The 12,981-nt window shown below is 37.1% G+C and overlaps 1 protein-coding gene across 2 annotated transcripts in view; it reads left to right on the top strand.

Annotated features, from left to right (window-relative positions):
• The window catches only part of LOC144033488 (trinucleotide repeat-containing gene 6C protein-like), a 54,721-nt gene that overhangs the window by 1,892 nt on the left and 39,848 nt on the right, over window positions 1-12,981 (top strand). For both annotated transcript variants that reach the window (XM_077541650.1, XM_077541642.1), the window contains exon 2: window positions 10,338-10,435. In XM_077541650.1, the coding sequence (XP_077397776.1) occupies window positions 10,338-10,435 (98 nt within the window). The remainder of the gene's footprint in view (window positions 1-10,337; window positions 10,436-12,981) is intronic.

Below are 12,981 nucleotides of genomic sequence, written 5' to 3'. Positions count from 1 at the left end.
CGGTATCGGCCGATACTGCAAAGCTGGTATTGGAATCGGTATTGGGGGCCAAAAAAAAAGGTATTGGGACAACACTAGTTGTCATGATACCAAAATTTCAAACTCGATAATCGATACCCAGAAAAATACTCCATACCCTTTTAAATACTGCTGAGATAAAAAAAAAAAAACTATAAATGCATAGAAAGATATTTTATTAACATAACCACAAATAAATAATCAACCAGTTATCCATCCATTTTTCGGAACCGCTTATCCTCACAAGGGTCGCGGGGGAGCTGGAGCCTATCCCAGAAGACTTCGGGAAGTAGGCAGGGTACATCTCGAACTGGTTGCCAGCCAATCGCAAGGCACACAGAGACGTACAACCATCCCCACTCATAATCACACCTAGGGACAATTTAGACACTTCAATTAACTTGCCATGCATGTTTTTGGAATGTAGGAGAAAACTGGAGTAAATGGAGAAAACCCACGCAGGCACGGGGAGAACATGCAAACTCCACCTAGGAAGGCCACAAGCCTGGACTCAGTAAATAATCAATGAAATAAAATTATTAATATTCAGAAAATTTGAGGACCACAATGGAAATAAGCCTTCTGGCTTTATTGTGTTTTTATCCTCTGTGATACCTAACTGAGTGATTGGAAGTTTGTGTTATCTGTTATCACCAAATAAAAATCAATCAATCAGTCAATCAATCAATCAATCAATCAAAATAAAAAAATACATAAGACAATCACTTATTCATGTGCACTTTTCTTCTTTCAATTTTTATTTCAAACGTGTATTAAAAAACAGACTGGTGATAAAAATTTGTATGGGAAGACAAAATATACAAAACATAAAGCAACAAAAATAAAGTTTTGCAGTGATTCAAAATTTTTTTTAATTTGACCTTTAAAAAGACACCAACACAATTAAACAGAATATGTGCACATTGTGAAGTATTTCAGAAACATACATTTAAGACATGAAATAAACCTACTGTCCAGCCAAAAGAAATATGAAGCCACCTTATGGAACAATAAATCTATCAAACACATTTTAATAACTTAATATATGCAAAAATATTTCCAAAAGTGCCTTAACCTTTTTATCAACAATATTTGTTTTTAACAATTTTTGTTTTTCTTTGCCATCACATTAATTTTTGGTTAATGTATGACATCTTTTTTGTTTTTTTAATCTGAGACACGATGATGACCACGGAATCACTACGGTTTGTTTTGTTTTTTGGGCTGTCGCTCATTTTGAGTTTGATGACGTAATTGCGGGCACGTCTCAGTTCTCCTATCTGCTGCTCATGCTAGTTGTATACATTGACAGGGAGCCACAAACTGAGAAATGAGATACTTGCAGTGTGCTTTTAGCATAGCTGGTGTGTTGGCTGTGGGACATACCTGTGTCGTTTGAATCCATGCATTGGATCGTCACGGGAGTTATTCTTTTTGGCTCGCGCGCAGTACCAACGCCGGCCCGGGACATACAAGTGCACCGAGAGGACTCGATAGCCATGGGAAATACCGAGATGTACGGCATCGGCTTCTGCTAACTGTCCCTATTTGCATGTTGTCACTCGTTGTGCGCGACTGCGCGTGTGCCGTGTCGCGAGCACGGCGTTGATGGTAGGCGGCCCCCCATCCCCACCCAAAAAAGGTGCGTAACGTCTTTGCATTATGTTTACAACATCCGGGGAATGAAGCGTCTCTGAGCGCTACTTTGCTAGCTCTCTGTAAACAGGGAATTAGCTTGAATAGTGCTGCTACTGAAATGTAAACAAAACAAGTAGAGCAGGGTGCAGAACTCTTGCTATTGTTATGAAAACCATAAAGCCTCACTCGCAACCGATTCACAGCAACGCGATATCCGGTCCACAGCTTTACAAGCAATGTATCTAAGGATTCCCGGCGGATTTTGTATCGGTTGACAAGTCTGCTACCGATACGGCCGTTTAGCTCCCCTTGACGACCGATGGTTCGGTCGAATCGGTTTTTTGTCCCACCCCTAGTAGATACTAGATTGGTGTCTATACAGCGTCATCATTCATCCCGCGGCCCATGAGGTGTTCCGAATTTGAGCAAAAATTCAAACAATTGGTGATTGATGAAGGCACAGTAAGTTTTTAATTGCGACAAAACGGGCCTTTTTTGGAAAAAGATACCTCGCCATACCGGAAGTTTCCATCAAGTTTTGGAATTTGTTTGAAAGAAAAACTGCTCACCAGTCAGGCGTTTGCTCACTAAGATGATGTTTGTCTTGGACATTTTCGAAGGATTTTTTTTATTATTATTTTTTTTAAATAAAAAAACATCCTTGGATCAGTTCTTTACAAAACACCATGCAAAAAAAAAAAAAAAACTTCTGAGAGAAAACATGAACCAAAGAGAGCAAAAAACGATGAGGACAGCAGTTAAAAAGGTAAATGAGAATCATTTTTATTCTTTACTCTATTCTTTGTTTTTTTACATTTACGCACAGCTCTCTTTTAATATGCGATAGTCTAATTGTAACGTATTTGTTACATGTTTTGATGCATTTTTATGCTTTATAAAATATTTATGTCTGAATTTTGGGAGGCTTGGAACGAATTAGGGCATTTACATGGAAAATGCGTCTCTACTTACAAAATTTTCTACTTAAGAACTTTCTTCCAGAACCAATTAATTTCGTAAGTAGAGGTACCACTGTATCCCGATATATTACATTAATTTTCTTGCATTTTATAAAAAAACAGTCTTATGTATACCTAAAGGAGATGTTTGTTATGCTGACCGACAAAAATATTTTTGTTAGCAGCTCTTCTGGTTTACCACCTAGCGGCATGCCTGGTCTAAATGTGCACGCACTGCAGCGCAAGGAGCAGCTTTCACAGACACACCGGGAACAATAGGCATGAGCCGATATAAGCAAAAATATCAAATTATTAAAATTACAGCTCTAAAATGTGCTTATTTTAAATATTTGGGGAAATAAAAACAAAGCATTTTTTTCATGTAACACATTCTATTTCATTTTTAAACAAAATATACGAAAATTGGTACATTAAGACACGTGCCATGTTGAGTTTATAAGTAGATAAATGTTGATATTCTTCCTTGCTTTCATTTATCTTAGCAAGACACAGTGTCCAATCACTGGTGAGCTATTTTTGCATTAATTGAAGGCAATTAAAGACGTTGTTAGTTTTTATTTTTTGGGTGCAATGCAAGCTGCAAAGGCAAACGTTTACTGACTATTTAAAGTTAATGAGCAATATCAATTAGGGCTGCCAAGATTAGTCGACTAGTCGTGACTACGTCGACGACCAAAACCGTCGACGGCTAATTTAAATAGTCGACTAGTCAGTTTTGCATAATATATATCAGCCTTATATTTGTTTTTTCTTCCAAAACTGCCTCAACCGCTCGTTTGACTGCCTGCCGCCCATCCTCCTGCCTCCTCTTACTAGACGCACATGCGCAGTAGCGTGTCCGGGTCAGACATGACGTCAGCACCAGCTGTACACAGTATGCTCTCATGGCTAACCGACATCGGACTTCGAAGGTTTGGGAACACTAAAGCAAATAATGTTCGGTGTAAAATATGCAAGACAGACCTAGCCTCTCACGGCAGTTGAGACGGAAGCACCTTTTGTCGAATCCTTCGGACGGCGAGGGACAGTCATCTCAGCCACTGTAAGTTATTTGGATGGTTAGTAGGGGTGTGAATTGCCTAGTACCTGACGATTCGATTCGTATCACGATTCACAGGTCACGATTCGATTCGATACCGATTAATCCCGATACGAATTTATAAGTCGATTGTTGCGATTTTTTTTCATTCAAATTTAGAAAATACTAATACTAATACAGTAAGCTTGTAGAGTGTAATATTTATATGAAAATGTATTATTTATTTATCTGAAATTTCAGTCTTATAAAGGTTGTAATCTGTTTCATGTTTGAACAGCATTAAAATAAAATATTAAGGCTTAATGTTCCGTTCATATAACATTCTTCCATGCTCAAGGTGTGAATCCTAACCCGAAGTCAGACATTTTGTTGAATATTTTTCCATTAAAAATGGAAGTTTAAAAATCGATTCACACACACACAAAAAAGGCAATGACGATAAGACGTTGAATCGGTAAGACTACCGAATGAACAATTCTGAGCTCTTAAAAAAAAAAAAAAAAATAAAAATAAAAAATATCGATTTTTTTTTTATTGAATCGATTCGAGAATCGCGCGATGTAGTATCGCGATATATCGCCGAATCGATTTTTTTTAACACCCCTAATGGTTAGCGTAGCTAAGTGCTAATGTGGACGTTCATTTAGTACACACTGTTGTAATAAAATGTGCCCACGTTGGTTACAGCTTTTAAGTCCTCTTCTCCTGCCCAGGGACCTCCTAACCGATGGTATGGCGACTGAGCAGGCAGACTCTCGTTTTCGTTGTTTCACACAAACTTTTATTTTAGCACTCCTCATCGACACGCAAGGTCTTCCGCTCTCCTTTCCTAAACAACACCGCCCTCCTGCGCCAAAGTGCGGCACTAAAACACTTAAAGGGCCAGGCTTGGCCTGTAACACAGCGATTTTATGGCTGAATAGTAAATGTGGCAACAATGTCTTAACGCTACGTTACAGTGCTAAAAGACTCCGTTCCACTTCATTGGAGAGCTTTATTGTGAAGCCATCCACGTGCATGCCTCAAAAGTATTTTTTATATTGTTTACATGTTTGTTGTCTTCATATTACTAATTGCTATTTAGTTTTGGTTTTATTTTCAAATGCACTCAACATTTGTTATAAATGTTAAAGGCAACAGTATTTGAGCTAAAAGTTCAAATGTACTATCGGCATAATTGTCTTTTTTGGATTGCACAAGGAATTCTGGTACAAATTGCACTTTAATAAAAGTTGAATGTACTGTTAGTCTGTTACCTTTCACCTGTCACCATCTTTATTACTAACTTGTACATATATCTTAACAAATTCAAGCTATATTCTAATGATGGTTATATAAGAGTAGCTGCTTGCTTGTCAGCCCCTTAAAAATATTGGCCTAAGTCGTCAAAATAATAAATAAAAAAATGCTGGCCACCTTTGCTAAAATTGGCTCCATCCTTAGTTAAACAGATAGTTTATTATTTTATGTATATATAATTATATCCCTGAAATGAAAATGAACACATAATCAGAATGTGTTTCAGTTTTTGGGGTTTTCTGAGGGGAAAAAAAAAAAGTCAAAAAAAGACTTTGGGCAATTATTTAAGGAGGCTGACGATCCGATCCGATTAGTCGACTAATCGCGACTACTGTTGGTGATTAGTCGACTAGCAAAATAGTCGTTTGTGGCAGCCCTAATATCAATTCTGACACCTGCGTATCGATACATGTATTGTAATGAGGCCCGTAACGATATATTGCTGCATCGATTTTTTTAGCACACCCCTAGTGTGCGTGTATTAACAAGTAAGCGCCTCAATATTGTTATTAGAGAATGTAGGTGGTTTATATGCATTGCTGTTATGTACAAAAGCACAATATTGTTTTTTTTTTTTTTTTTTTTTTTTTTTTTTTTTTTTTTTTTTACAATATTGTGACCTTTTATAAAAATCGCCAAACCCCCACAATATCGTGATGATTATCGTATTGTGACCTTCATATCGTGATAATATCGTATCGTGATGTTATGGGTACCGTTACATCCCTACTGGCACAGTTGAGTTGTTGTAATGAAAGCAATCCAGTCAAGTTGTAGACCCTACCCGAACTATCACAATGCTTCTGGAACAACTACAGGTAGTGTGTAAACCCAGGGGACCATTGCTTAATGAATGCACCTTTTGTCAGATAGCAGCAATTTTTTATTTTTTATTTTATTTTTATTTTTTTTAATCTCTGTTTTTCTCAATGTTTTTTGTATGTGGTGGGAGTCATGATAACATTATGGTTAATTCTACAACAGTGCTATTATTCTTATTGAAGTTAGTGTCTTAAGTTACAAATGTGGTCATGGAACCATTTAAACTCTTAAGTCAAGACACCACTTTATTGGAAGAAAACCTTTTGAAATAACACCAATTAGACCTACTTAACACTCATATGTAAGGGCATAATATCAATGCGACTGCTTTTAAAACCTTAAATGTAGTTATATTTATTTTTAAGTCATTACTGTATATTTTCAATTTTTCTCTAACTACATTAATAGTTATTAATGTTTAAAAAAAGAAATATTTCTTGTTTTTTAAACACATTACAGTGACAGTAGAAGTGAGTACTGAGATTCATATTTGTTGTGCATGTCTTGCCATAATATTGTTATTTGACATGCTTATACAATACTGAATGAAGAAAATGTATACAAATCTATCATGATCATGTTGATATTTTGTCCCACTGAATGGGCTGCATTCTTGCTGCAGAACTGAAGTGAGCTATAGGTGCGGAAGCCCGCGAGGATGATGCATTGTAAAAGTATTGTTAGAATATTACTTGGCTGACTGTTCGTGTTGCTCATGTAGCGGTCTGTCCAAGTTAGTCTTGAGGCTTCAGTTTGGAGTGCGCCATCGCTTTCTCCTTTTTTCTTGTTGTCAGAAAGCATTAACATGGTCCGCCCTGAGAATAGCTTCAAGTACTTTAGCCCAATCCTCTTTACAGAGAATGTATGGCCTGCTTGCCTTGCGGTTTGGTTTTAGCGGCCACTGTGGTTTTAGTCTTTTCTGCGTCATGGTGCCTTCAAGATGTTGCATCTGTTAAGTTAAAACAAGGTGACAATAAGCCACTTCCAACTTCAAGCAAACAAATGATTAATATTAGTTTGTCTCGCCAGGGTTTTGGATTGTTGTCATCCACGGTATTTATTTTTAAATTGTATTTTTGGATGATTAAAATCTCAGTTATTTAATTGTCAAATTGGCTATCTATTTATCTTGTAATAATATAACATGTTTCAATGTATTTTTCTTTGTTTGAGCAGAATTTTGCTGTCACTGGTGAATGTTCTCCCAAAGGTTTGCCACGTTCTTGTTTGGTCTGCAGCATTGGCATTCCTGGCGCTGTGCCCATTGCCTGCCGTCTCACACCCCTCCCCCATCTCCCCCACACGCGTAACGGAAGCAACCTTATCAAACGCACAAAAGACAGAAGCCTTTCCGTCTTCCCAGGAATAAAACATGTCAACAGACGCATGTTTCACCTTGCGTATGTTGACCCTCCCTCGCCACTTCATTTCCTGCCGATCCTCCACCTGCTGTCATGAGGCCGCCCTTGGCGCTGCTGCATCTTTCTGTTTTCATTCTGCCTGCCTTTGGCGTCACAGCGAGTGTCTGGTTTTAAGAGGGACGCCCGGCTGTAATCCTGTTGTTCTGACGGGAGGGTGTAATTCCACTACAATGCTGAGCTCATTGGCCGGCGTTCTTTGCAGCCGTGCCTCGTCTCTGCTAACGGCTGCACGCGCACATACCGAACTCAATTATCGGGTCCTCGTCTGAGAGTTTGGGCCATGTAAAAGGACACGTTGTATTCAAAATGTACAGTAAAACTTCTGGGGTCAATTGTTCATATTTAGCACATTAAAAAAAAAAATCAAAGTCAAAATGATGTCATGATAATACCTTTAATTGTAACCTCTTGACGGTTGGAAGCTTTTGCTTCTGCCTACACCCTTTCAGTTGTATATTTATTAGGGGTGTGCCAAAAAATCGATTCATGAAAGAATCAAGATTCTCATTTATTAATCGAATCGAATCGATATTAATATCCAAAAATCGATTTTATTTAAATTAGAACTGAAGAAGAAGGGGAAAAGGCAGTTGTAGCCAACGTGCTGTTTTTGTGGAAAAAGGCACTTACAAAACAAAATTAAAAAATGTTTAAAAAAAAAAAATGACACTAATGTCTCTATTTGTCATTTTGTCTTGCAAAGCAGACTGGAGTAGATCATGACAATGTTGTGCATATCTGTAAATTGAAGCAGAAATCATTTGTCAATCAAATAATTTTGAATCGAAAATCGATTCTGAATCGAATCGTAGACCCAAAAATCGTAATCGAATCGAATCGTGAGACAATCAAAGATTCCCAGCCGTAATAATTCTGTATGGAATTTGTTTTTGTCCATGTTAAATTTTTATTGTATCTGTAATACAATCTGTAATACATTTTAATTCATCATTAACAGTTGCAAGTGTGAAACGACCTTGCGAGACGAGTCTCCTAAATGCAACCCTTTTTTTTTTTTTTTTCCCCCCCATTTCTTATTGATGACTACTTAGATTTTTGACACCCATATTGTACTACTACCAAGCACCAAGGACACGTCTGCATCACATTCATAAAAGGCTGGATTTGTGTCACAACTGAGATAAGAAACATGGAAATGTAATGATAAAAATGTATGAAATCCGATTCGTAATCACGCCTCTTGCAGATGTGGATCAAAATCTGCCATGTACGCTACAGACCATCTGCCAGTGCAACTATAGTGTAAACAGACTAATGGGAAATACACCATCAATGTGAACTTAATGGAGGGTTTTTCCTGGCTCAAATTGAGGCAGAAGTTGTATCAACCTGACTAGGATGGGTGACTACCGATACCGGTATCGGTATTGATGCCAATACCAGGCTTATTTTAAGGTATCTATACTTGCGGCGGTGACCGATACTATTATGGGCCGCCCTAATGCAGCCATTTTACGATCAGGGACTAGAAATTAGAAATTATATGAATACAAAGTTTGTAGTAATTTTTGCCTTTTTTTTTTTTTACAACAGTCATTAGAAATTTATCTACTAGTACATACTAATTTGTAAATATAGTTCAGCTTTGTTGTAAAACACTATTATGTTCATTAGGGGTGTTAAGGAAAATCGATTCTGCAATATATCGCGATATTATAGCGCACAATTCTTGTATCGATTCAATATGCAGCCGAATCGATATTTAATCGTCAATTTTTGATGGAACTATTCAACAAAAAGTCTTACTTAGGGTTAGGTTTTACACTTTAAGCATTGAAGAATGTTATATTAATGCAGTGTTTCTCAATTCCGGTCCTCAGGCCCCCCTAGCCAGCCTGTTTTCCATGTATCCCAATTCCCAATGCAGCTGATTCCAATGACAGCTAATCAGCCAGCTCTGGAGAAGCCTGATAATGATCCTCACCTGCGTTGCAATTGGGAGACATGGAAAACAGGCTGACCTGAGGACCGGAATTGTGAAGCACTGTATTAATGTAACATTAAGCCTTAATATTTTATTTTAATGCTGTTCAAACATGAAACAGATTGCAACCTGTTTCAGTTAAATACATACAAATCATACAGTGTACATGTACAAGTTTGCCCATTAGTATTATCTAAATTTGAGTTAAAAAAAAAATTGCAATAATCTGTATGAAATCGAATCGTGACCAATGAATTGGGATACGGATCAAATCGCCAGATTCTAGGCAATTCACACCCCAAATGTTCATTGTATATACTGTGTTTTTTATGACTTTGGCGATGGCTGGAGCGCCTCTGCCTCGCAACCAGGAAATGGGCGTGTGCAGTGGTTGCTCCATGATCTGTTTCTTCTTCGGTACATTAGTTTTTTTTGTTGTTGTTTGTTTTTAAGAAGAAAGCTGTTTCCTCTTCAATTGATGCTTCAGGTCTTTCCGGTGCACTGCTCCTTAATGGTGCAACACTGCAACTGCAGTTAAAATGTGTTCCTGCCGAGCTCAATCAACACAGCTGGAGCACCTCAGGCTGGAGGTGGGGCGCAAATTAGGCGGAGGTGGCCGCCTCTGAATTTTGTACACAGGAAAAACCCTGTTAACGTCATCTAAACACACTGACAGAATTTAAATCAATGTGGGCGAAGCTGCATCCAGGCTAATTTCATATTTAATATTGATTTTAACGTATTTAGTTAGCTCCTGTTTGTATTAATTATTTATTATGGTTTACTTCCGTACTGAAGTTTTTCTTAAAATAAAATGCATTATCATATCGTTGTGTGTCTATTAAATGTACATGTAAATAGACTACCAAAAAAATCTTTGCCATCAGAGGTGTGCTTTTCTGGTGGAATACCCAATCATCCACAAAAGGGTAACTCTTACTAAATGTTATCTATGATCATGTATAATGTCCATGCATGATGGTGTTTTGACCTTCGGATACTTTTGGCCTAGTTCCAAATTGAACAACTGTTGTCAACTTTGGAGTCATTTGACTTTAAGTTGATCTAATATGATAATGAAATGCCACCTCTGTTTGTGGAGTGGAGTTATCATATACCGTATGTACAAACATGTGATGGTGTTCAAGTAATTGTAACATCTTTTGCTTTTTCAGCTGAGAAGAAACAGCAGATACAAGTTGGGAACTGTTTGATGGAAGATAAAAAGAAAAGGCAAGAAGAGAAGAAAAAGAAAGAAGCTGCTCCGAAGAAGGTGAGCCCTCTCTTTTGCTCTACAGCTGTCAATCAGACAGACAGACAGATCAGATAGCTGTCAATTAATATATAATGTTACATTTAAAAATTTCTTGTCTTTCTGACTGTATGCATCCATTGAGATACAACCATGAGCTCTTTTCATTGGGTAAATTGTAGGGCTGTCAAAGTTAAAGCGTTAATAGATTAATTAATCACAGAAAAATGTCGCATTAATCACATATTAACGCATATTAATCGCACTATTTTTTTGGACCGCACTTGAGCCTTGAACGTTACCCCGGATGGTTACATTGAAGGCTGCGCAGGTCAGTGATTAGGTCAATGCATGACATTTCCTACGCCTGTTGTTCCAAATTGAGCGGGTTGACTCCAGTTGGTGTGCTCGGTGGTAAATTTCTGTTTAAAAAAAACCCAGACGGGACTTTAGATAAAACAAAAGTAATTTGCATTTAATTAATTAATAATTGCTGAATTGCACCCAATTGATATGATGCTGTTATGTTTCGAGCAATACACACATGCATGTATTTGCATACATGCATTTAATCAATGTTTTCAAATGACATTCAGATAATAAAATGCGTTAATGTCAAAATATTACGGTATTTTGTATTTATTTTATATTACGCGAATATGCAAGTAATTTAGCTGATTAATCGTGATTAATCAAAATTTAAAAGCGTGATTAATCAGATTAAAAATTTTAATCGTTTGACAGCACTAGTAAATTGTTAACCTAATAGCATAATTGCCCTCGTCATTTTTAATTTACTGTATGAATATCAGTACAAATGTGCTCGCTAAAAGTTTGATATTTTTTATTTTTTTCCTTTGTTTGGAATAGGGCTGGGCGATATGGCCGAAAAATAAAATCTCTTCTTTTTTTTTTCTTTCTGTCATTCTGGACGATTTATGATTTGTATCAATTTTAATCAAACGTAAAAAAAAAAAAAAATTAAACAAGGTTTGATTTATTCAATAATAAATGTTGTGCAAAATGTTCATACAATAATGTACACTGATTTAAATTTAACGTAAATTTAACATACATAGCTTGTGCAAAAAAAGCTACTCATGTCTTTTGCATAACTTAAATGCCACATAGCTTGTGTAAAAAAAATAAAATAAAAAAAAAAAAATAAAAAAAAAAATCACAGCTTTTGCTCAACTTAAATGCCATAAACAGCTTTTGCAACAAAAAAAGGTACCGGTACTTATAGCTTTTGCATAACCTAAATGGCACATAGCTTGTGTCAAAAAAGCTACACATAGCCTTTTGCTCAACTTAAATGCCACATACACAGCTTGTGCAGAAAAAAGTTACGCATTGCTTTTGCTCAACTTAAATGTCACATACGTAGCTTGTGCAAAAAAGCTACTCATTGTATTGGTTTGCATAACTTAAATGCCACAAGTACCGTATTTTCTGCACTATAAGGCGCACCTTCAATGAATGACATATTTTAAAACTTTTTCCATATATAAGGCGCTACAGTAGAGGCTGGGGTTACGTTATGCATCTATTAGATGGTGCTGCGCTAAAGGGAATGTCAACAAAACAGTCAGATAGGTCAGTCAAACTTTATTAATAGATTACAAACCAGCTTTCTGACAACTCCATTCACTCCCAAAATGAATAAACAGCTGTTTTATTATTTTCTCTGAGGTAAAGTATTAGTATTAGCTAGCGATCCAAGATGGCGGGATCTTCTGCGCATGCGCGTCACCGATCGTGCAGGGTCACCGATAGCGTCTTGACAGCAAGGCCTGTTGCGGCTCAATATTGATCCATATATAAGGCGTACCGGATTATAAGGCGCATGGTCAGCTTTTGAAAAAATTGAAGGCTTTCAGGTGCGCCTTATAGTGCGGAAAATACGGTAATTAGCTTTAACAATTGTAAACGGGTATTGTAAACCACACATCCAGTATTCTACCACTTGTGCAAAAATACAACTCAACTCACACTAACATTTGTATATAACAGAATTTCAAGATCAACAGCTTCTAATAATCAGCACCACCTTTGATTGTAATTAAACTCAAATTCCTTGCAAGAAAAACTAGGCTGTCAACTGACTCTGGCAAAAGACAAGCTCAAATCAAGCTCTAATTCTTTCGGATGCCTATGGCGCAAGTGCTGGAAGAGGTTAGTCGTTTTAACAGCTGTTGGGCAAACCTTGCATACGCTTGTAGTTTGCTCTACGTCCCTCTTGTAAAAGCCAAACCAATTCCAAAAAATAGACATAACATGAGTCCCATTTCTTGGTATCAAATCCTGCCTTCACGTGCAACGGGAAAGATGCACGTTACCACTCGGAAACTCCTAACTCCGAGTTCTGGTCATGTAATTTTGGTGTTATAGCAAAATTGTGTATGCGATGTAATTGTGTAGATTCTAAAATAACCTTCTGTGCTAGCGGACGTTAACGCCCTTATGAGTGTTAATATTTCTTGCCATTCACAAATCCTTGTGCGCTCTCTGCCATGTTGAAACTTAAAAAGTTCACTCAACTCGGAACCTCGGGTATCAAAATAAAT

The sequence above is a fragment of the Festucalex cinctus genome, chromosome 1 (assembly GCF_051991245.1).
Source record: "Festucalex cinctus isolate MCC-2025b chromosome 1, RoL_Fcin_1.0, whole genome shotgun sequence".
NCBI lineage: Eukaryota > Metazoa > Chordata > Actinopteri > Syngnathiformes > Syngnathidae > Festucalex > Festucalex cinctus.
Note: the sequence above shows the minus strand (reverse complement) of the source record. Positions and strands in the feature narration are given on the sequence as shown.